The following is a 26,236-nucleotide window of genomic DNA, read 5'->3' as shown; positions in this document are numbered from 1 at the left end:
TTGAACGGAACTGTTTGCAGTCTCCCTGGTTAAATTCACATTTATATGTTCCACTTGTGTATCTTCAACAACTATTTGTGGGGAGACAATATGTATACATCAACTAGTGATTTATTACTGTTTATTTCTTTTCTTTGAAAGTATGTAAGATAGATAACCATATTACTGAGTTTTTGTTGGATCATTGAATAGAACTGCTTGCAGTCTCACTGTTTGAATGTCCACTTTATATGCTTTAATTTCATAACTTAAACAACTATTTCTAAGATGACAATATATAATCTATTAACTAGTGATTTCCTACTGTTTTTTTAAAATTCTGTATTACTTGTACCCTTCTTCTGTTTTCTCTTTTTATCCTTAACTAAAATTTTAAAAAAAGAAAGTATGTACTATTTCTGCCATTTTCTGTTTTGTTTAGTCTTTCTTTAAATAAAAAAAAAGAATTTAATGAGCAGAAACACTCATGATACAATATGAAGTAGGAAAAGTTTACGAATTTCTATGTAATTCACATTTTCAAAAATATTAATAATAGGTATTACCCTGGATTAAAAACATAAAATGATATCATGGTTAACCCCTAGTTAATACCAATAATTAATATTCTTTGACATTTATATATTTTCATACATTACTTTTATAACTGGGAAATTAAAAAGATAAATTTAACAGACATACTTACTCTTGGGAGTTTAGGATTGAAGTAGTTAATCACTCCAAACTCAAAATAAGATGCAAAACCCTCGTTGAGCCAGATATTGTTCCACCAATTCATGGTAACCAAGTTTCCAAACCACTTTTGGAAAAGGGAGGGGAAAAAAGAATTTTTTGAACTTACGTATTTATCATACTTGCACACAAAATAAATACAAGATCCAAAGATATGATTCAGATTTATCTGCCATCACTCATAACTCTTGAAAACAGGACTCCAGAGAGCAGTTTATTGTTTCAATGCGAGATGGCTGTGCATTTCTCTAAATTATTTCATGTCCAATAATTTAATGCAATCTTTGGCTTGATTGATATTGTGATATTCAAACACAAACAAGTACAGTAGTATCTTTTAAACTGTTTTCTTTGCCCAAAAGTTATGCTTAAATAAATCAGAAGTCTTGAATGCTCCTTACCACATATTCATTCTGTCACCTTATACTCTCAACAGAATTTTGTGAGCATTTATTATAAGAACATGATTTAATCCGTGTCATACACAAGCCACGAACAATCATATGTTCTCCAACACACATCTAATTACTTTCTATTTCAGCTGAATAGAAAAAAATGCAGAATTTGAACAGAACGAGGAAAGAAAAATACAATAATTTCCAAAATCAACAAATCCAAGCCCTGGTATTTAATCAAATTCTTACAATAGCTTTTAGCAGCCTGTATTCCAAAACAGTATGTCTCTTAGGCTAGAATAAAAATAAACAATTCTTGGGGTGACTGATGAACACTTGTGAAACTGCGTGTTGACTGTGTTCTGGGCGTTACTCAATCCTAGGAAGTTGCTCTTTACCAAAATTTAAGATGATAACATTTTCAGGGTGGGGATGATTTCTGTCTCAACAAATGTTAATGGAACTGAAACTAAAATGTAGATGTAAAAATCTTCATCAAATCGAACAGCTGACTTTCTAAAATCACAAGGTGAAAGTACCAAGATTCAATGAAATGAATTTTTATTTATAGTACCATGTTGATGCAGCTTGAAGATTAATTACTGGTCTCCTTACTACTCTGTTGCCTGCATCCTCTTAGTCTTTCTTCTCCATAAAAATAAAAGTTTATGACAATCTATTAATGAAGTGTATCTTTCAGTGATCTCTCAAATACTCCTTGTTTTAAGGTGAATGAAAGAAAACACGTGGCTGATATTTCTTAAAGAAAATGCTGTGACACAAAATTAATCTTTGGATGTAAATCTTCAGTCTTGGACCAGACTGTGGTCTCATCACTCTGAGCATCACCACTGACTCAGATCTGGCCAGAATCTCGTTACGCAGGTCCTTCCTTGCTTTTCCTCTCTGCCATACCTTCCAAGGAAATTTTTTTCTCTTCTTAAATTTGGTTTGGCAGGGGTTTCTGTTTTATTTCTATTTTGCACCGAGAAGTTGGCGAATGTGAAAGAAGAAAGAATGTTTTGCTACATGCCTGATGCCCGATCTCATGGGAGACGATGTAGGAGATGAGGGTCTTTTTATCCGTCAGGTGATCGCTTGGCTGCAGCAACAGTAAGGACTCATCAAACATCAGGAGGCCCCAGTTTTCCATTGCACGGTTGTCAAAAACAGGCAAGGCGATTATGTCTAAGTGGATTTAAATGAAGGAAAAGTAAAAGCATCACTTACAAAAACATCGATTACAGCTATAAATTATCTCAGTTGAATCATAAAGCCATGGAAAATACAATAGAATATTAATAAGCTGAAGGCAAAGAAGCTTTTCAAAACTTAACACCAAGTATAGAAGACTGAAAATAAATAGTTTTACTATATAAAAATGAAAAACTTTTGATATAAGGCTTATAAAAACATACAAAGAACTCTTAAAACTCAATATGAAAACACAATGGCCAAAACTAGGAACAGATACTTTACTAAAGAAAATATACACATGGCATATTAACATGAAAAGTTGTTTAACATGTTGGGCAATTATAAATTTTAAAACAATGAGATACCACTATACAGAATGTGAATTTTGAGCAGAATTAGGAAATGAAATGGCTAAAATCCAAAACATTAGCAATACCTAGGATGTAGAACAACAAAAATGCTTATTCACTACTGTGAGAATGCAAAACATTAAAGTCACTTTGACAGACAGTTCAATAGTTTCTTACAAAACTAAATGTAGGCCTACCATAAGACCTCACAACTGTACTTCTAGCTATGTACCCAAATGAGCTGAAACTTACGTTTACACAAAATCCTGCACACAAATGTTTATAGTAGATTTACTCGTAATTGCTAAATATTAGAATTGAACCAGATGCCCTTTAGTGTGAATGGATAAACTGTAGTGCATTCTTACTATGGAATATTATTCAACAAAAAGAATTAACTCCCAAACTATATGGAGATGCGAAGGAACCCAAAGTGCATATTGCTATCTACCTACAAGCCAGTCTGAAAAAGCCACACACTGAGGAGTCCAACACATGACACTGTGGAAAAGGTAGATGTCTAAAGCAAGTAAGAAAGTTGGTAGTTGTCTGAGATTTAGGGGAAGGGGAAAGATCAGCATGTGAGCACAGGAGACTTAGGGCACTGAGACAGTTCAGGATGATGCCAGCATTGTGGAGACGCATCATGATACACCTGTCAAAACCCACAGTGTGCACAATTCAAACGGTGGACCCTGACCTGAACTAAGGACTTAGCTAGTAATCACATGCTAGCAATGGCTCATCACTTGTGACAAATGTACCACACTAGAGGAAGCTGCTAACAATAGGATATGTGGTGGTGAGAAGCCATAGTGAATAGAGAATATATGGAGATTCTCTGTAATCTCTGCATAATTTTCCTATAAACCCAGAGCTTCTCTAAAGCATAAAGTGTTTCAGAAGTAAATCGCACTGAAAAAGAAAACTCACTATGGACAAATGTGAAAGGCAAACCACAAACTAGGAAAAATATTTGTAATATGTACCACAACAATATTTTTGAAATAAAGCCTAAAAGTACTGACACGTCTAAAGGACAAGGCATACTGAGAAAGCTGAGGCGCGAGAATCACTGCCTGTCAACACAGCGGTACTCTCGTCTCAAATATAAACAATCAATTCACTAAATAAGTAATTCAAACAGGTAAAATTATGACTTAAAATATTCTCCAAGAAACAAAACTTAAAATCATACAGCAGTCTTTCAGATGCTTGAGATTAATATTGAGTATTGGACAATTGGCACCTGGGCCGTCGGTGAGGCTGTCAATAGTACTGCTGGAGCAACCCGGCAAAATGCTTCAGGCTTCTCAAAAATTCTCATACTCTTTCCCTAAATCATTCTACTTTTGGAATTTATGCTAATGCTAATAACACAGACATTGGAAAACATTTTCTTGTAAGGATTTTCTTTAATATTTTTAAAGGCGCCAAGAAAGTAAAATCAACCCAAGTGTTCAACCACAGAAGATTAAAAACATTTAAATAAATTAATTGTGAAATTGATAAGTGGGTACTCCATGTCTGAAAATGACAATAAAATATATTTAGTTATCTGGGTCCTGACACTGAGTACTTTTATCTTTTTTAATCAATTTAAAGACCAGTGTCCATGTTATTGTGACACTTTTGATAAGGAAAAGGTAGAGGTTGAGACTGGCAGACCACAGGAAGATACACATCAAAGTGGCAGTGATGATTAGCTCTGTGTGATAACATTACAAGAGACTTTTTTTTCTCTCTTTGTTTGTGCCTATTTTTTTCCAAACTTCCTATAATGTGATCACTTACTAAATTTACAGCTAAAAGAATAAACTTACGTTTTCTTTTTCTAAGGAAGAAATGCCATTCCTATTTCCATGCAACCTTTGCCACTGAATATCATGACACGCACTGTGTCAAGCATTTCATTTGCACATGGCTGAAATGCACAGTATGCCAGTAAGTTCACCCAGACATCTCACGGCCTGCATCGCTGAGTGTCACACAGGTACTGAGCTGCGTAGCCTAGGCTGCTCATTCTCCCGAACTTTCTCACCTCCTTTCATGCCGCCCACCTTCCAACCTACTCATTTGCTCACCAAACATGTTTGCTCCACCCAAGTCAATCCCTTTGGTCCTCCACAACCAGAACCTTACTCTTCCCATGCTATTTGCAATCCCAGGAAATCCCCTGCTTGGCCTGTGGTTGCTACTAACACTCATGATGCAATCTCACAGCCATAAAAAGTCATTTCTAACTAATCCTGATGACTGTTTTTAAACTTTTTTATGCAGATGTATAGAATTAAATTAAGCAAAATCAGCATCTTGGCGAACTATGACTGGTTCACACGTGACCCTGTTTTATTTATTTAAATGATTATTTTAAAGTAATAATATAAACATCCATAAATTAACTCTTTAAAACAGAGGTTGACAAACTTTTTCTCTGAAGGACCAGTTATCAAAAATGTTCAGCTTTATGCATTTCTTGTCACATTTTGGGTTTCTCGCTCCACAGAAATCACAGACACACATGAACATACACACACACACATGCACACAATAAGTTTCATGTTTATAAACTTTAGAAAAGTGCTTCATTGCTATATACATTTCCATTGTGTGAATGCATGCCCATTTATTTATAATTGGTCTCTTATCAGTGAGACCAATTTATTTATAATGGTCTCTTATCAGTGACCATTTTTGCTCTTTTCACTTGAGTTGTTATAAAAAGTATAGCCTTGAATATTCTTATTTACATATACTGGTACAAAGAGGTTTAAGTTCTCTTGAGAATATACTTAGGAACGATATTACTGGTTTAGAGTATGCTAATGATCAATACTGCCAGGTAACAAATAGATTTCCAAGTGGCTGTGACAACCAATGCTCTAATCTCCCTTGTCATTTGCTGAAATGTTTACCTTTGGTGTGGTTGCTTAAATGCAAGGCAGACTGGCCTTGAACTTGCTATGTGGCTCAGGCTGGTCTCAGTCGTGCTGATCTTAAGGACGTGCACCAATTCACTGCATTCAAATAATTACTTTCTGACAGCTGAGCAAGTGTAACGCCTCACTGTGGCTTTGGGTATGCATTTCTCAATTTGTTAATTAGGTGAAGTATCTCTTCATAAATGTGTTAGCTACGTACATTCTCTATTCTGACATCTTTCACTTGTTTCTTTTTCTATTGGGTTGTATTTTTAGTTATTTTTAGATGTTCCTTATACATTTAGGACACTCCAATTGTCCTCTTTCTTTTAAAACTTTTACTTAACACTTTATCTCTTGATAATATAATTTGTTACTTGAGGCGTAGCTGTCTCCCTAACTCAGTTAACTTGAAAAAGTCCCAGGCACTTGCTGTTTTTGAATTCATATAGCACCTAGGACTTATTTGTCCCAGTATTTGCCCACTAAATTCTCATAATTATCATCATTGTGTCTCTGCTTTATGATTTACCTTGCACTTTTGTTTTATTTCTGTAAAATATATACCACTCATATAACAGATGCCATTATTAGAAGTTGAGTATAATCAAAGCATAAAACAGGAGTTGCCATTTATAAGTCTGTAAATCTTAAACGCCCTTGCTCTTAAAAGCATCATGACATTTTCTTTGTTTCAAAATCTGTAACTCAAACATTTAACCCTACTAGTCTCTAAAATATTTCAATTCACTTTCGACATTAAACAGAGTAAAAATAACAATGCCAGAAAAAAAATGCTGTTCTTTATAATAGATACCTGCAGATGCTTTATATTACCTTAGGTTCTAAACTCAGAATTCCTTACACCAGCTACAAGATAGGCTAAAGGAAATTAACCAATGGCTTTCACCTGACTCTACAAGACAAAAAAAAAAAAAAGCCTGTGTGAGAAATGCTGGTGGGGAAAGCATTTGTTTTATTGTGATTCAATCACAGGTTAAAGTAATTAACATGTAATTTTTTACCTTTATCTTAAAATCCATAAGTACAAAAACTACTTTAATCACCTATCAACCAAAGTGAAGTTTTAATTGAGCAGCTACCTTTGGGTATTCATAAGGTAACACTAGTTAACATTCTATGAGAGGTATTTCTTAAAGTATTGCATATAATCCTGGTACCAAGGAGTTTATCACGTATGCAGGATGAACTAATTGCATATATTTATTTCTCCCAACCCTAAATATTTTCTGGTTACCATTTGAGATAAGCATTGCCATCAGCACAAATAAAAAGAGTCCAGACACTAAGCCCAACAAAATAAGCCATTGGAGTCCAAAAAGGCACCTCCAGCGGGGAGCACTCAGGTGACACACATAATGATTGAGATAGGCAGTGGCTAGGAGACATTCCAGGATAAGCAGATTGCAGGTGCAAAGCCTGGAGGCCAGGAGAAGATGGGGCCGTGGGAGGGAGCACAGAGACATATAATAAAGCTTCTGCCCCAAATGCCTGAGGGGATTGGTACACTATTGTAAAGACATAGTACAGAGTTAAGACTTTATCCTCAGGCATCGAGAAACGGCAGAGGGGTTTTAAAGAGGACAGTAACATGACCAAATTTTACTCTGAAGACATTCCCCCACTTTGTATGGGAGAATGGATTGGAGAGGCAAAAGGGAGGGAGGCGAGACTCTAGAAAAACTCCTGTGATGCAGACATGGGTGATGAAAACTGGGATCAGCTAGGGGCTGGGACAGGAGTGCGTGAGTGGGGATATGAGAAAACAAGGCACAGGGGACACTGCGTGCAAGGAATACCTGAAAAGGACAGGGATGACTCTGGACTTCTCCTTATGAACGTAACTGGAATTTTTCCAGCCTACACAAAGATCACCTTGTGAGCCTCCAGCACAGCATGCTAGGACTTTGGTCTGCAAGCCTACCTTCTGGCTACCTCCAACCCACAAAATGACAGCTGTCATCTCCAGAATCTCTGACTGGGCTATGATCAGTTCCAGATCGCATTCCTCCTTCGACAGCATCCTGGAGCTTCCAAGCTGCTGGATTCCTGGTATTCAAGAACCTCAGGCCCCAAATATCTATTCCCTACCTCCTCAGCATCTGCCAATGCAGGCAGAGCATGCTGTTTCCAGTACGTCCACTAACACGTCAGAAGGACAAGGTCCATTTATACTATGCTTTCAACTTAAGAGAAATCACTGAACAACTTTCTGAGCTGAATGGCTCATAAAATAGTATATACATGCCACACAGATGTATGAGATAAAATATTTACACATTTTCTCAAGGAGCCTATTATATTCACACATGATTCCAATTTTATACATTGGAAAATCACAGATGGGACCACCAAGTCCTAACCCAATGACTCACAGCTGAAGAATATTTTAAAAACTACAACTGAGTAAACTAAGATAAGTCATGCAAGCCCACTAGCTAAAAGGATCCAGAACATAGCACTATGTACTTGCATTATGAGAGAAAATGTCAGGACTCAGGAGGAAGATGAAGGTCTGTGGGGGAGGGAGGCAAGGCTGCCACTGGGTGCCCAGGAGAGCTCTAAAGCCCAAGAGCTCTTGAATACTCTGCTACCATGCAGAGACACAACTGCAGATGGGCCTTTATATGTTTTGAAAGTTGAAAAATATAATGATGAAGGCGGGGAGGCTAACACCGAAGTACTCTAGAGGCTCACCTGCAACAGAAACTCAGGGGTCCCACAATAAGAAAACAACTGCACGGAAAGAAACAATGCCTCACCTGTTTTTGGAAGAGGGTAACTGATATTAAACAAATCCTCTAGAAATGAGAAGATGGGTCCTGTGATGTTCAAAGCAAAATCTGCATTGCCATTTGCAATGGCATCTTTCCGGGCCCAGATGCGTATCTAAATCAAAACAATCAGGTGGTAATTAAGAAAAATGAGAGTGACTTTAGTAAGGGATCACATGCTTGGTCCAAATGCCTCTTAACTCAAAATCCAGTCTTACGTTTTCAGAAGCTAAACATTTAAAATATTTAAGTGATACATTTAATGAGAAAATTCAGGAGGCAGTGACTATCCTAGAAAGTATGTTATGTCAAACTTTGATAATAACATGTATAGTTCTGTTTGGAGATTGGCTGGTGTTTGGTTTTGTCTTTTGTTCGTTTCTTTTTTTTTTTTTTTTTTTTTTTTTTGAGACAGGGTCTCACTACATAGTCCATGCTGGCCTCTAATTCACTGCAGTCCTCCTGCTTCAGCCTCCCAAGTGCTGGGATTACAGCCAACTATAATTCTGTAATTATAAAAGAATTCTTGGAATAGTTCTACATCAAAGGGCACCTTGGACAACTGCTCCTCTTCTCAGAACATATTTCTAATGATTCAAAACAGAAGTGGGCTGTTAGTGATGTTTATGCACTATGGTGCATATTAAGCAAATTTGAATCATGCATATTTAAAATGGTTTAATAATTAAAGCATTCATAGTACCCACCTTATTCTCAAATTTTAAAATAAAACTATGTATGCAACTAAAAGATCTCAGAATGAGAGCTAATATTAAAATGTTTGTCCTGAGTGCAATTAATTTATGAAAGAGCTCTATGCAGAAGAGTGGAGGACATACTAGAAAAATAAAAAGCAGCATAATAGTCATAGATGTACATACTCCAAGAGCACATCCACCTAACTGTGCTTTGGTTTCTGCTGGAAAATTGGTCTTGAATTATGTGAACTTTTGGGTTACGTGAAGGTTTAGGAATGTTCTTGCACAAAGTGCAACCACCTGTTTCTGAAGCTTGTGCTTGAATCCCTTCATTGCTTTATATGTCCCTTGTGCTGCAAAGGCCTCTTTCTGTCGGGAAAGATGCTCCCAAGGTTCTTCCCTGCTCCACTCCTCCTTCCCACATTCTCACTTTTCAGCTAACAAGAAACCTGCTCAAGCAAAACCACTCTACAGGGCAGAATGGTAGTCACCTCTCCTCACTGTACTGTAACTGTAGCCTCTTGGAAAACAGCAGAATTAGCAATTAATATCATGCTTACAAAGCTCTTCCCATAAATGACCACTCTATAAATCAAAAGTCCTTCAAAATCACAGCTGACCTACCAGAGAGTTCTGGCAGCCCTCACTAGACACACGCAAGCTTGATGTCTAGGAGAGGACTATCTTTGCAAATGCCCGTGTACACCAAACTTTTAAGCAAAGTCTGTGATTTTCATCCTTACCATCTGTTTCCCATGTTTATTCTTGTGCTTCACATGGATCACATCCTTATTTTCACTAAATCTTTATCTCTTAACTAGCAACTTTTGGATAGGCTGAACACTACTTCAGGCATACATTCTGGTTTCCCTATAGAGCATATGATGAACTCACTCACTTTGTAGAGTTGAGTCATAGCCAAACTCAACATTCCACTGATAAACTCATCCTGAACTTTAAGTTTTCTGGCTAAGAATATTACTTCTGAGGCGTGCTCCATTTCCTCTGCTTTCTATGCATTCTTTAGGGGGTGATTTTTCAAGAAGAAACAGACTTTATCCCTGCATAGCAATTGATGGCAAGATACAAGCAGTTACTGCAAGCCACTTGAAATACAGATGCTGAAGGACCATGATGTGTCTCTCACTAGCTATGGGAAATAGGGAGCTCATTCCTTCTTCCAAGATCAAATGCATTTCCAAATTATGCCTGAGCAGATTCATCAATGTATATCATGGAATTTTTCACTTGACCAATTGTTACACCTAAAAGTTAAGGATCTCATAATCACTTGCTGATGGGAATCAGACTGCAGTCAATAGCTCATAAAGATAGGCTGCTGTGTGCAACAATACAGTATTAATTCATTAGGTTAGGAGGATGTAGGAGCAGGTTGAACGAGTCTCTTCTGGTGGTGGTCACAGCTTGCTATAGCTTCCTTTCTTCACATTTCAGTGGGATGATCCTGGAAGATCTCAGACCTGAGAGTGGCTCAGCCAGCTATATGGCCTGATTTTTCTCCACTCTCTGAAGTCCTGTTATATGACTAGAAGGAACAGGGCCTCGGGTGCCAACCGTGCAGAGCTTGCATAGCTCCATGCTCTGATAGCGAGTGAACCAGCATAGAAAAGACTAACGTTTTCTTGAAATCTTACAGTGTGATAAGGGTATAATTGGAGAAAAACTAGAATAACAGGACAGAAGATCCACACATACATATTTCACTCAACTCTCAGGAAATGCTTCATGCCCATGCTTGAGGAACACAGCAGCCCAGCTCCTACACTGGGTGATGTATAGCCTGCATGTGCCTTTTCAGCCACAGTGGTTGCTCCTGGCTGATACCTGTTTTGATTGGTCGATGTGTGGGCCACACTCAGTGCTAAACACTTTGAGCTTTCAGGGTATCTGAACACTTTAAGCTAAGCAAACAATACATACTAAACCCTCACTTCAGGTGCCATATAGCAGCCCTCCCTCCTCTCTCCTGTCCTCTGCAAAGGTTGAAACGGGCAAAGGGTGCTCAAAATCCACCAGAAGAGTGGCTTAGTGTGCCATCTCTCCAGGAAACCCTCCACAGAGTGGAAGCAGGAAATGTTATGTCTCATTCTGCAGCACTTAACTGAGGGCTCTGGGAGGAGGCTTGGGAGACAGAACCAGGAGGTGAGGACAGGAAGTGTGAGGCATAATCCCTGAATGGAGGCAGAGCAGATAGACAATGCACAGCCAGCTCAGTGTCCCTTACCTGACCGACTTTCCTACTCACCTCCTTGCCTCTTTCTGTTCTGTTGACTTGGTCATAGTCACATACGGCCAGTGCAACTAAGTAAGTTGGCATGGGGGGCGTGGTGTAGAAGGTGGTGACGGTCCAGTTGCTTCCATTTATGTCTGTTCTGTCATACTGACCTAGAGAAATCACCTTAGTCCAAATCACTGTAAAACTAGGTAATAATACCTAACACTGAAAGACTTTGTCAGGCCAGTTGTCATCTAGCCATTCCTTCCCAACTGTTCTCCAAAGTCTTGCAATTTGAATTTCTCTACCTACCTTAAGCCATCAGAATAGCAGTAGGTGATCCATGAAAAACAGTCACCCCAGGACCCAAACACAAAGCAATAACACAGAGATATAAACCCTGATTAACCTGGTTTGATCAGTGTACATGTTGAAATATTACACTATACTTCAAAAATGTATACAATTACTTCTCAATCAAAAGTATTTTTAAGATTTTAACCCTTTGTATACATGTATCAAATCATTACACTGTACCCCATAAGTGTGTATAACTGATATGACAGTAAATGTTTTTAAAATAAATTATACATCGGGAGGGACAGCTATAGGCCTGAAGTAGCATCCTGAGTACCGTGGGCTTGACTGGAGCTCAAGTCCATGAGGACTATAAACTTGGTACCAATCTGCCCTTTCTCTCTTCCACCCCCTTCTGTTTCCTATTCCAGCCTGCTTCTCAGAGCATATCATCCATTGCTGCCTGGCTCTGTGTTAGGTCAGCAAAAAGTCATCCACTATGTTTTAGTTTCAGTCACGTCATCAGCAGCAATCTGGAGGATTAAGGCAGAAATTACAGATGCAAATGGTTATAAGGACTGGACAATTGCTGTGATGTGGGCTTGGAACACTGACAGGAACCTGGGAGATAATGGCCTAGTCTGCAGGAGGCAGCCTCTTCTCATCTGTCACTGGTTCATATGTCATGTCAAAGTTGCAAAGCTGGGGTTAGATCTTTTGAAGTTTTAAAGAAATAAAAATCTAGATTCTATGTAAAACTCTCAGGCTCTTTAAAAGTTAGAGACTAATTCAATCAAAAGAAAAAAAAAGCCATGTGACCCAAAATAAAACACACCTATGCATCAGATTCAGATCGAGTCTGCCAGCCTGTTATCACTAATGATTGATAGTTGAAGCTCAGCAGGCAGGCAGGCAGCCAGCCAGTCTACACAAGCAGTTTTGCATCCTCAGATTTGAATACAGAGAAAATCAGGATTTATTCTTCCCACCATGTAGGGGCTGACATACATGTGACGTATAACTGCTCTCCCCAGTTATTAAAAAGAAGCAGGTGACCGCTGACATGCTGCCTAGAAAAGCCATTGACATAAAAGCTATTACAAAGCTTATATTTATAGAGCAACAGGGAACATTACTTACCTAGCTGTGGCATGTTGGAAAGGGCCACGTAACTTGGATGATGAATAATTGTAATATTAAAAGTTGCCTTAAGAGCTGGCTCATCAAAACAAGGGAAAACATTCCTGGCAAATGTTGGTTCCATGTGAGATGCTATCAGGGCTCTAAAATACATTTTTGGGGAAAAACATCTTTATTTTTGTCTCAAACCAATAGAAGCAAAAAAAAAAAAAAAAAGAATCGAAAAATTGTGTCTTATAATTAAGTCTGGTGTGTGGGCAGAAAGGAACTAGAGGGTTTTTTCAGCATCTTCTTCAGTGTTTTCCCCATATCACACACTTCCATTCTCATCGCACATAAGAATTCTTATAAGACTTAAAATTTTAAAAAAAAATTCAATCACCAGAGATTTACTTTGTTACATCATAACCTTTAAGAGTGTTCATAAACAAAATAAGAGCAAATATAGCAAATCCACAATCCCAGTCTTCTGAGAAACAAGGCTTTTGAAGAGTAGAATTATTTGGGAATGGTCTATTGCATTCAGCCTTCATCAAAATACAAGTCAGTTTGAAGAATGCCTACATTTCTCTTCCTTTTCCTCAATGTTCCTTTTTTGTCCCAATTGAAAACATATGAAAACTTATTTTGGACATTCTTAAGTATAAAAAATACAGGTACATGTTAACTGAACAAACCAACTTTCAATTGTATATGGGTCAATTCATCGAATCTCTACTGATTGTTCTCTTACTTTTGTGGAAACATACAAAGAGTGACATCCCACAATGGTAATTTATAGGAAAAAACTTAGGCACTTTGTCCCTAAGCAAACAAGATGTCAGGTTAGCCTCCTCAAACGCTGCTCGAGTCTGTCAAAACACAGGTCCTAGCAAACTGCAGTCTGGATACCATTTACCAGAACTTTGGGTGATGGTTGTGAACATGAAATTCCTTCTCCACGAAGGACCCAAAGCTTTTTGTCTTCGATACAATTCTCCTTGCTTCTTATACAAATAAAAGGGTATATCTCTCCGTTGCCTTTGTGAGTCCCTCCTCCATCACCATAAGGCCCTTCCACTGACAGTGACTTACACACTTCAGCAAGGACAGGCAGGGCTGTCAGGCACTCAGAAAATGCTCACAGGGCATCTATCACACCAGTGGGGCAGAAATATAATTTGTAAATAGCTCGTTTTGCCCTATTCACTGTTTTCAATTTTACTATTCTCTTGTTTTCATGGATTGGAAGGAAGCCTGTGAGTTCTAACACTGCACAATCTGGCTACAAGACCCTGATCCTTCTGCTACCAACTGAACAATGCTGGAGACCCCACATAATCTTGCTGAGACTCAGTTTCTCCACCTAGCAAACATGACACTCTACATGTTGCACTGCATTTATGTTATTAGAAAATAAATTTACCAAAAAATCAGCTTTGAATTCTATATCCTCCCAATATCATGAATCATTCTTTTGGGAGGGGTACCAGGAATCAAACTCAGTACCTTGCACTTGCCAGCCAGGCACTTATGACACTGAGCTATATACCCAGTCCTCTCACAAATCATTATTAATATAAATGAAATATAGAAGAAGCCAGACTTGTAAATTACGGGGAGGGCTGGAACGTTGAAAACACTAATCACAAATGCGTTAAAAATGTCACAGAGATTACAACTAATCTAAAACTGAGTATAATTGATGCTTGTTCAGTACAAAACTGCTAGTGGTTATATTTTATTGTTTATTCATTTCTGTCATTTGCGATACTCGTCAAAATTTGAGTTCATATTGATCAAATAAGTATTTTCTTAGCCTTGAAGCTATGATAAAATATAGATACCTTAATATTGGTATATAGAAGACACTATGAAGTACGTGGGCAGAGTTTGTTATACTGGCATTTGTTTGCTTTATAGTTTTGGTGTTGTACATAAAGAGGGTAGAGTCCAGAAGAGTCATATGAGTGATGATATAACAGAAAAATACTGAAATGTTAATTCAACCACCTGAGCTCTTGTTTGGGATCTGTAATGAAAACCAAGTTGTGCAACTTTGGAAAAACTTGTTTAAACTCTGTAGATGTCAATTGCTATGAAATGCAGACAGGACCAGTTGATCTGATTGGCCCCCTGAACCTCTAAAACTGTGATTCTAAGAAGAGAGGGAAACAGAGCTTGTAAGGTGGCCTTAGCTAAGCCATCTAGAATGGGAAGAAACAGTTTGGGATCCATGCACAGCTTTTCAGAAGTCTGTTGCCTTCTGAAATATCAAATATCTTATATAAATAGTGGTATATTAACATGCAAAAGTATAAAGTGTAAAAGCACACCCAATGATATAATACATGCATATGTAGTTTGCAAGCCTATGGATGCCTGTTTTTGTAAAAGACACTATAGGAAGCAAAAAAAAAAAAGCTTGTCAGTATTTTCTGTGCTTCCCTGAGATCACAAAGCCTAAGACTTCAAGGTGAGGGCAGGGAGAAAGTCAGACTTTTCAGAAAAGTGGGAAATTTTACTCTAGGTATTTAAAAAGGCTAAGAAACACCAGCTCTGTGAGTCACCACTTTACCCATCAGACGTCAAGCAAGTGCCTTCCAGCTCCATGATTCAGGTCTCCAGAGAAGTGAAATGAAAGAAATTCTCTTGGATTTTATTCAACTATTTCTCTCCTGAGTTTTTATACAAATAAACAAGAAGGAAAGATTCCTAAAACACACAGCCTTTTTGGCTCTCCATCTTAACTGCAGAGGTCAAGAAGGACCAGCAGTACAGATCATTTAGTTATACCACATCTGGGGACCTTGGCCTGGCATTCCCTTGCCTCTGCTCTCTGCTATGGAGTCAGGCAACCCCATAAGGATATCCAAACCTCAGCAACACAGCCATCTGTCACTTTCTCCTCCCTTTTAATTCTGCTGAAACATGTTATTATGGTGCGCATTAAGACTATGTTTAGACTGGTCAACTGCTGAAGGAATTAATTTGAGAGAACTTGCCTCTTGTCCTGCCAGAGAATCATAGACTCACTGCTCTCTGCTCCTGAAAGATAGTTTAGTGGTCAAGAACTGCATGATGCCCTTGAGGAATCAATCTACTACCAGTATAGACAAATACCCACTATATTCACTCTGTAAGAAATTTTATTTCAAATTATTTTATGCACACTGTATGATTATGACTCTGATTAACAAGTGACACAGAGCTGGTAAAAGATTAAATAAAACTCAAGAGTTGCCTACTCCACCCCCTCATCTTAAAATTTTTTTACACAATGCACACAGAAATGAAAATCTTTCACAAAGCCAAATGTTACACTAATGGCCTGTGGTTAAAGGATTGGCCCATGAATCATGTTTGTTTATTACTTGTGTAATAGGATCTGAAATCTGAAGTTTCCACCAAGCAGCAAAACATAATAGATGTAAAATTCCAAAGAAAGGTGCCAAACCATGTCACGAAGACCTTCAAAGAATGCACTTGAGAATCTGGGTGTCATTCTTGGACTTCTCAGCTGAACACAGAAGGATACAGAAGAAAGGTCAAGGCAGGAAGGTGCAAGAGAGCAAAGAAGAGATCTTTTGGCAAGCAGTGGGTGATATTTTGCCAAGCTTTCCACAATGTCAGGAAACTGAGAGAAGGTGCGATCCTCAAACTCTGGACATGAGGAAAGAGACCCTCAGAGAACAGAGATATGTTTTTTTAGAACCAGATGTGGTATATCACACCTGTAAACCCAAGTAATCAGGAAGCTGAGGCAGGAGGATTCTAAGTCTAGCCTAGACAACTTTAGAAAACCTCTACCAAAATAAAAAAATTAAAAGACAAAAAGGGTCAAGGATGCAACTTAGCTGCAGAGAATTTGCCTTATGTGTCAGGCCCTGAATTCAATTCCCAGTACTGAAAAAAAGGTGTGGATCTTGAGGAGATGAATATACATATATATATGGAGTTTAGCACAGTAAGACTTCCTGGAAGTTTCATGGGATCACCTTAAGTCACTGGTCCCTGGATTTTGTCATTTTTGCCCTGACTGTATTTGTGGCTTAGTGATAGACTACCTATCACTTAACAATGAGCAGGAGTCTCATCGGTGCTGGAGTCTTCCTGTCATAGTAGGGAAGATGACCCCATAGACTAAACTATGAAAGGACAGTGGGAGAAACTCGGTAGCACTTGGATTGCACTATGAGGTTTGCTTATCTCTGCACTGGAGGAGGTAGAGCAAAGAAAAAGCACTGGAAAAAACAGGCACCAGGGATGAATAAGCTGGAAAAACTCCCAGAGCTCACACAGTGCTAGAAGTTGTTTTATTTCTCTAAAGTCATGGTGCAGAAACTCCTAGAACATGTGGATTTTTCAACAGAGGCCAGAGAGGTAATGAGTGGGTAGGGAGTTAAGAGACCCTACAGTAATGGCCATGGAGAGTTGCTCTCAAAGAACTTTTACAAAAAGGCTCACGAGCACAAAACAAGGATCAAGACAATCGTCATGTCATTTAAGTTATGTAGTGACCTGAAAGGGACTAGTGTTCTTAAAACAATATAACAAAATCTAGCAGTCAATAAAACACAAATTGAAATGCCAAGCACTCAGTGAAAAAATGAGAGTGCCAAAATATTGACAATGAAGTAACGTGGTTCTAAATCATCCATGGAGTGAAGAAGAAATCTGAGTATTCTGAACTGAATAAAAATGAGAGAACACAGCATCACTTGTGGCAAGCAATGAATGCAATGATCAGTGGGACATTTATGACATTAAATGACTATACTAAAAGGCCAGTATTAAATTAATGACCAGTGTAAAACTTAATACTCCAGAAAGAATAAAGAAATGAAATCCAAAGTAAGAAGAAAGGAATTAATAAAGGGCAAGGCATAAATCAATGAAATTTTTAAAAAAATAGAGAATATCAATGAAACCACAAACTGTATATACAAACCCAATAAACAAGACAACTCTCTAACAAGACTGATCAAATTAGAAGTACCAGAGACCTTGAAAAGTCTCATCCTCTTAATTTGCAGATAGAAAAACGTAGGCCTCAGAAGTTTATGCAACTGATGAGAAAGGTCCTAAGAAGAGACTGGACAGGGCTCCAGCTTCCAAAGAGAGAAGACACAGATTGCTAGCTCAGGAATCAGCAAAGTGGCATCATACTGAGCCTACAGGTATTGAAATAATAAGGAAGTGTTTCAAATAACTTTATGCTTTTAAATTAAAAAACTTCAATTAAATGGAAAAATTCTGCAAAAGATACAACCTCTTAAGCTCACCCATGAAGACATTTCTAAATAATCCTATCTCTATTGAATAAATTTAACTTGTAGTTGAAAACCATTCTACAAACAAGTCACAGGCCAAGTGGCTTTCTTGGCAAAATTTAATCAGGCATTTAAGAAAAAAAACAGGACAAAATTATACAAATTCTGTTTGAAAGTTAAAGAAGAGACACTGCTGAGCCCATTCCCTAAAGCCTGTATTACTCGGATAACCAAAGACATTGTAAGAGAACCATAACCATTATCTCTCATGAACACAGATGCAAAAATTCTAAATAAAACTTTAGCAAATCAAATTGTAACATATAAAAAGGCTAAAGTATCAAAACTGCAGAATGCAAGGTTGATTTATCAATGTACTGTAGTTTACCATATTAACAAATGAAGAAAAAAAATCTATCACAATACTTGTAGAATAGACATTTCACGGAGTCTAACATTCATTTCTTTACAAACACTTATAAAATCATGAACAAAAGAAGACTTCTTAATCCAGTCAAAAGTAACTACCATGAAGAAAAGAGAAGAAAAATTTGCAGAGAAAATTGTAAGACTGAATGCTTTCACCCTAAAGGAAGGAAACTAGAGGGTCTGAATTTATTTCTCCTATTAAACATTAATCTACAGGCAACATACATTGGATTAAGGTAAAAAATAAAAATAAAAGTCATCTAAACAATAAAAGAAAGAAAACCGTCTCTATTCAAACAGTATGATTATCTGTGAGACAAGGTAATAAAAATTTAAAGTTTTTTTCAATAAAAAACTCCAAAACTAAGAAGTGAGCTTATATAAGACTGTAACACACAAGATCAATACATGAAAATTAACTAAAAATAACAAATTCAAAATTTAAAAATATAATTTTAAAATCTATCAGTACCTATTATAACCTATTTTAAATAATATATTAATATTTTAACCTGTTATTAATTTTATTAATCTAATAATAGATTCCAAAAATATTAAGGTATCAAGGATAAATCTGACAAAACATGCAATGTATGTATAGTGAAAATTATAAAATCTTGCTGGAAACAGCTGAAGAACATCTAAAATTTTTGACTCACAGTATCAAAAAATACATACATACATACATATACCACCTTTGGTCTCCAAATATTCACAGTACTGGTATTAGCTTTATCTTCTGAAAGACACTTCGGGAAAAGGCTCTTTAAAAGACCAAAATTGACTTGCTACCCTGCTGTACTAAGGGACTATTTGAGTGACTTGGACATTTATTACCAGAAAAGGAACAAAACGTGACTTTTTTTTTTTTCTTTTCAGTGCATCTACTATCAGATGCCTAAACAAACCTCAAGGAGCTGAGTACCTGGCCTTCAGCATAGGAATGTCCTCCTCAGTGGCTCCAAAGGTCAGGAACAATTAGTACAAAATAGTTTCATGGTGCAGTGTACTGTGGAATCCTTGTTTAGAAGCCACGAATCAACCCAAATGTTACAACTTTTGGGTGATACATTTACTTTACCTGGGAAAGACTGCAGAGTATCATCAAAATTTACTTACTCAAACTTAAATGTATGAAACAAATGGTCTTATAACTAATTTCTTTACATTCTGGAACCTATATTTTCAGTGATATGTTTGATTTCTGGTACAGAAAAAAATATGAAATTACAATTAAAGGTTCTTTGGTACTACTGAGTTTAAATTAACCTTATTAGGGAAATAGTTCAAAACCCAAATTCCTTTTCCAAAGATATTGTATTTACTTTGAACATACAACCTAAAAATGTTTCCTTCTAAACACAAATGCCAGATTGAAAGGGGAGGGAGAGAGTAGATTTCTTGAAAAGAATTTATTTCTTGGATTCACCAGATTGGTGTGACTCCAAACTTGCAACAGGTATGAAGACCAATGAGCTACTCCATCATCGCAGATTCACTAACGGTGAATCCGTCAACTGAGATCTTGCCTGCATAGCAGAACACCTGAGCCTGGCTACAGCTTCTTCTGGGGAAAAAATCTGAGAACCACTTCTGTGATGTTTACCACACCAGCTACTGCGATCCTCAGAATAGTGACCTCCTTATCACTCTCCAGCCAATATCCTCAAACTATATGGGAAATTCTAGATACACCTTGGCCTCAAAAGAATCACAGGGGCTCTGTGCACTACTGAGGTCTCTTTGCTCTAAGTCATTCTAGTCTATGAATTAGAAGCCACAGTGACTGCCGAGGAATGCTAATCAAAAAAGGAAGAACAACCAGCATTCTGGGAAGTGAAGCAGGAAAATTACAGGTTTGAGCCCAACCCTGGCTACTTAGTGACCCAGAAACACCTGGTCTCAAAATTTTTAAAAATAGGATGGGGATGTAGTTAATTGCCACAGTCCTGGATGTAACCACACATCTGAAAAAGATGCATCCCCCAAAAATAGAGTACCTGGGAATTCTCTTGGCTTCAGGACCAGTCTTAATCAACAGGGACAAGGTAAATATTATTGCTGCCACCTTCCTGACAGGGACAGTTCTGTGGCTCATACTCTCCAGGACGTTCCTCCTTAGGACAGCCTTGACTGGTCTCCTTCTCTTCCCTGTCATATTCCCATTTTCCAGCTGGTTTTTCCTGGGAACTGCTCCTAAAAACAACTTTCATAGGAAAATTTGCCTGAGAATCCTCTCCTGTCAGGAGGTTAGTACGAAGTAAAGACACTTGCTCTGTGCATCTGTCTTTGCCTCTCTCCTCTGAGCCTTTATCCTATACTGGAGGGGCCCTCTGTGCTTCCTTACCATTTAATAACTACTCTTACCAAAAAAGATGGAGACCTTAGATCAATATTTAAAAATCATTTGATACATCACACCCTATAAACAGGCTAAGAAAGGTAAAAAATATCACATGATCACATCAATTGATGCAGAAAAAAAGTATTTCACAAAATTCAACATACTCCTTCATGCAAAAAAAGTTCTCAGAAAAAAGTATGAGTTGAGTAGAACTTCCTCAGTTTAACAAAGAACATACATAACAACCTTCTCCTAACATCATGCTTAATGTAAAAAGCCAAAAACTTTTCCCTGTGATCAAGAGAAAAAAGCAGGAATGTTTGTTCTTATCATTCTTGTTAAGCATCATGTGTGAACAGTGGTGAGGACCGACAGCAGGCAAGCTACAAGCTCTAAAAGGCTTGCCAGGAATTTTAGCCAGTTACACTTGCTAGGCATTTATCCCAGAGAAATAAAAAGTTATATTCATACAAAAAAACACACAATTGTTTATGAAGCTTTATTTGTAATAGCCAAAAACTGGTAACCAAAGTATCCCTTCATAGATGAAAGATCCATACAATGAAATATCTCAGTGATTTTTTTAAAAGTTCAATTATCAATATAGATCACTTTGATGGGTCCTTAGGACAGTATGCAAGGTTTTTAAAAAGCCAATTTTGAAGGTTGCACACTGATTCATTTATACAGAATTATCAAAATGACAAAATTATAGAGGCAGAGAGCAGATTAAGTGGTTATTAGGAGTTAAAAATGGCTGGGAAGCATAAGGACCATCTCTGAATTGAAATGGTGGTGCATCATGCTTGTGGTGATGGTTACAAAAATCTACCCATGTAACAAATGACATAAAGCCATGTACACTGGTACCACTATGTCAAATACTAGCTCTTAATACTGTATTATCCTTTTGTAAAACATACATATTTGAGGAAACTGGGTAGAATATATAAAACTTTTCTCTAACATCTTTGCAAATTGTGGCAAATCTACAAACACTTCAAAATAAGAAAAAAATGTGAGTCATTGATTGTGAGCATCAGCATTGTATGAAGCAATTGTTAACATGTATGTTTTCTGAAAGTACCAACCTCTGACTTTCTTGTGCTTCTTAAATGTTTAATTGTGATAAAGTTTAAATTCACTATCTTAATCATTTTGAAGTGTGTAATTCAATCATGTTAATCCACTCACACTGTTGCACAAATAATGCCCGGAACTCTACATCTGGTATAGCTAAAACTCTACACCATTCAGTGACAACTCCCCACTGCCTCCACCCCTGGCTTCTTCCCGCCTGGACACCTGAGGCTGACTCATGGATCGGGAACTTGGCAGGCTGCATATTTGGATGGGAAGCAGGAGCTACTCCTCACAGTGATAATCTGACCTAACAGCAGTACCACAGTGCAAGCTGTGTGTCAGCCAGCACACCTCCTTTCTCATTCCATTCTCACAGCCCCCTGAAAGTGAACAATTCTTTTGCCTATTGCACAAGTGAGGCAACTGACTCAGAAAGCAAAGAGCCTGGCAATGCACACAGCCTGCCGGGCCTCTCGAATTGACACTGACACGTTTGTTCAAGTTCTTTGTGACCCTGGCTTCAATTTGACTACAAACAGACGGCTTTTTCTTGTGTTTTCAGAACCTGAGACCCAAGGGACAACTTCTTAGTAATGGTTCTCCTCAAATGCTGCAATTCTACCTTGTTCTCAATGTTCTGAAATATGATACCTCGCCTGTCCTAGCTTGGCTGGTACAACAGAAAAATGTAAAGGTGCTTTCCTTTTCCGCGTTTGCAACTTTGTCTGGGTCATAGTCACTCTAAGGTAAGAAGGAGGAAGAGATGGACAAACGTAAGATTTACTGGCCAACAGTAGAAAACTGTCAGATATGTTTGCAAAGAGTTCCCATTGCTTTGCTTTGAAAGATCTTACATCACTCAGTACACATGTTAAAAGGTTCTTGGTGTGCATAAATTGGGTAAAACACACTAATGAGAAATTTCAAACTATATTTCAAGAACTGATGCAATTTTGAAAGAGAAAAACTGAGCACTTGGCCCTCAAAAACAAGTTACGGATCGCATAGTTTTTAAAGCACTAAACCTACTTTTAAAACTTTGAAACCTTAGGGGAACATTGCCAGAGACGGCTTTCAGGGTAATTTAGTGGGGTTCCCGGTTAGAGAACATCTGAGAACATTTTCTCTAATAATAATGGGAGTTGTGCAGTTGTGTAAACCGCATTCTCCACCACACCACTGCCTGAAGAAAAGTATAGCCTGGAAATACTCCTGGGTGACAATACCTCAAAAATGTGGAAAGAACACAGGACATTACCTGTACTTGCAAACCCAGAGGTGGGCCTCCTGACAACGCTCCTACCTTTTCTTTTCTTTCTTTCTTTCTTTCTTTTTTTTTTTTTTTTTTTTTTTAACAAAGTAATCCCTGAAGTGCTGCTGGGATGGCTAAAGGGGCCCTGGGCCCCTTCGAGGGTGAGAGAGGACCAGCTAAAGGCGACTCTGAAGTTTTGGAGAGCCTCAGGCCAACGCGATGGACACAGAAACAGATGCATACTTGCTGCTGGAGCAGCGGTGAGAGGGACCCCCCAAAACCAGAGAAGGGGTCTGCGTGCGGGAAGCGCTGGGGGCGCAGAACAGCAGCGCCAGAGAAGCTCAAGCGCACGACCGCCTCGCCTTCAAACGCAGGCTCTGACCCTGTGTGGGGACGGGACGGGGCTGCGAGCACCTTTCCAGCAAGCGCCCTGGCACGCCACGGCTCTGGGTGAGCGCACTAAGCTGTGAGCGAAACGGGAGCAAAAATTCGGGGCTTTCCGAACGAATCGACGGACTCGCGAGGGAGCGGCAGCCTCGCAGGAGCCCCGATGAGGATAAACGGGACAGACCAGAACAGGGAGGGAGGACCGAGGTCTCCAACCCCTTACTCCGAGTGAAGTTTTTGGAGGGAAAAGGCGCAGGGAAGCGGCTCGTCGAAGGGGGAAGGCGGGAGCGCGGGCAGCGGGACCTGCAGAAGCTCCGGGTTAGAGGTGGGGAGGTGGGGCCGGGCCGCGCCGCGGCGCTTACCTGCGCTCTCCCTGGTCCGTGTAGACGTTGAGGAAGAGCCCCTCCCTGGCCTCCTCGAACACCGGGCCCGCGAACCTGAGCTGCAGCTCGTAGAGGCCACCGGGCCGCAGGGCCTCCCCGAGCTCCAGCACCATGTACTGCGTGTCCTCCGCGAACCACACGTCGTCCACCGGCACGCGACCCGCGGCGGCGTCCCGAGCGCCGGGCGACAGGGGGCCGCGCACGGCGGGGAGCTCGTGGCGCAGGAACAGGCTGTGCAGCAGCAGGCGCGCGGTGGCCGCCACGCAGCGCACGGTGATGTTCGCGCGGCCGGTGAAGCGCAGCCTGTGCGCGGGGAGCGCGTCCGGCCGCAGCCGGGGCCACAGCTCCAGGTCGTAGTGCAGCGGCTCGAGCCAGGGCGGCAGGCGCAGCTGGTCCCAGGGTCCAGGGGGTCGCTGGTCGTGCGAGGGGGTTGGCACCTTTGGCTCTGGGGCAGGGCTGGATTGCGGGGTGGGCTCCCGCTCTTCTGCACCCGGAGGAGGCGAAGGCGCAGCGTCCGGGACCCCGCTGCTGCAGGGCTCTACCTGCCCGGCGCGCGGGCAGTGGCCGTAGAGGCCGGCGAGGATGAGGAGCGCCAGGAGCAGCGCAACGGCCAGCGCGGCCAGCAGCAAGGCCACGGTGCGGCTCACGTAGAAGCCGGAGCTGGACGGGGGCCCCATGGCCAGGTGTCCAAGGAGAGAGAGAGGCAGCGGCGCGACCCCCCGGGGCTGGGTGCTCTGTGATGGGACCCCCAATCCCGCTCCCCTTCTCTCCCACAGTGTCACTGCTTCTGCTCAGCAGTCTGGGAGGACGGAGACGGGAGAGAGCGGCTCCATAGCTTCCTTCTCCTGCTTAATCAGATCCAGGTCCGATTTACCCACCCGCCTCCCGCCCGCTGCGCCGGGGAAGAGGCGGACCCAGCGCCCCAGGGCACGCGCCCCCAGGTCCGAAGGGAGCTAGCTGCGCGCTGGGCTGCTTGGGTTGGCGTGGCCCGACGTGGCTGTTAGGGTTAATGAAGCTTGAGGAAAGGCACCCCGGTTCCAAGTGCTGTCGGGGAAGGCTCAGGTACCAAGCACCTCGACTCCTAGACCACTGCGTTGAGCTATCAGCAACACAATCGCCCGGCCGCCACCCGGGGCTGCGTGTGCCAGAGGATGGGGTGGGACTTGGAGGACCAGGACCCGCGGAGACGCGCTCCCAAATAACTGCGAGGGGCGACCGCGCCGTCACACCAAACATTTGAAGCCAAAATCGTGGCTCCGAAGTCGCCTCCTGAGTGAGCCCGGGGTGCGTGCGCCCAGTCAGGGAAGCAGAACCTGGAAGCAAAGTCGGGAGTCCGGCAGTCTTTCTGGAGCTCAAGAAGCTGGGCTGGAGGAGAAGGCGACAGAGAGCTGGAGAGCGCGCAGCTGCGTCTCGCCGGCAGGAGGGGGCCCCGCTGTATCTCGGGGAGGGGCAGGAAGCTTCCGCTTAGCGCCACAATTTTCCGTGGGACCCTGGCCTGGCTCTTCATACCCTTGCCTGGGGAAAAGGGACTCCAGCTTTCAAAACCCACTCATTTCAGCAAAGGAGATACAACAATCCAGCCGCCAGCCTTTCCACCCGGAAACCGCGGGGCTGGAACTGGTTTCCCAGGCAGTGCCCTCATCAGTGAGGTCTTTGGCAGGCCAAGCATCTGTTTGCTATTTAGCTGCTGCGCCAGGGTGAGTTCCCAGGTTTGTCCCCAGCAGCTCCAGGTCTGCATGCATACAGGCAGGCGAGGTGGTGAAAGGATCAGGAGGTGCCCCGGAAGGAGAGGGTAGTTAAAATATGATCGGAAGCTCAAAGTTTCTTTCAGAGTATGCAGTCTTTAGGTTTTTTCAGGTTGAAAATATTGTCTGCTGTTTCAGCTTTAAAAGGGGCATCGTTTTCATGCTTTTTTTTTTTTTTTTTTTGCAATGATGTCTAGCAATGATGAAACCCTTTCACCTTAGAAACTGGGAAGCTATCATGAGGAACCCTAGGAAATGCACGCCTTCTAACTCCTGCAGCTGAAATTAACAAACCCCTCTGAAACAAAACAGGGAGGTGGAAAGGGAGCTGACATTAAGCTCAGGCAGGTGTATACAGGTCAATCTCCTGGTTCCAGGCTGGGTTTGCTTTCTTCAGAAAGCAGATAATTGGGCTAGGGATTTAGCTCAGCTACACAAACACCTGCCCGGCAAGTGTAAGGTCCTGAATTTGACCCCTGGTCAAAACAAACAACAAACAAAACACCAGGACAATTATATTTAAAAATAATTATGACTACATGCATGACTTGGAGAAGATCCTGCACAGAGCTGATGAAGAGGCCTCTATTTTGCAAACCT

General features: G+C 40.4%; 1 protein-coding gene across 2 annotated transcripts in view; it reads right to left on the bottom strand.

Annotated features, from left to right (window-relative positions):
- Positions 1 to 25,376, bottom strand: part of Lvrn (laeverin) — a 58,563-nt gene extending 33,187 nt beyond the window's left edge. Inside the window, exons 1-6 of one of the 2 annotated variants that reach the window (XR_010041152.1) lie at positions 23,871 to 25,376; positions 12,762 to 12,904; positions 11,355 to 11,494; positions 8,379 to 8,505; positions 2,161 to 2,315; positions 686 to 799 (exon numbers count right to left, since the gene is read on the bottom strand). Coding sequence is in view for 1 of the 2 variants with exons in the window: in XM_003473186.4 (XP_003473234.2) it covers positions 686 to 799; positions 2,161 to 2,315; positions 8,379 to 8,505; positions 11,355 to 11,494; positions 12,762 to 12,904; positions 23,871 to 24,568 (1,377 nt within the window). In the remaining variant the exon portion in view is untranslated. The remainder of the gene's footprint in view (positions 1 to 685; positions 800 to 2,160; positions 2,316 to 8,378; positions 8,506 to 11,354; positions 11,495 to 12,761; positions 12,905 to 23,870) is intronic. The other variant, XM_003473186.4, reaches the window with a different exon arrangement.
- Between the last annotated feature and the right edge of the window lie 860 nt (positions 25,377 to 26,236).

The sequence above is a fragment of the Cavia porcellus genome, unplaced genomic scaffold, assembly GCF_034190915.1.
Source record: "Cavia porcellus strain 051 isolate PalLab524CR breed Dunkin Hartley unplaced genomic scaffold, mCavPor4.1 scaffold_19, whole genome shotgun sequence".
Lineage (NCBI taxonomy): Eukaryota > Metazoa > Chordata > Mammalia > Rodentia > Caviidae > Cavia > Cavia porcellus.
Note: the sequence above shows the minus strand (reverse complement) of the source record. Positions and strands in the feature narration are given on the sequence as shown.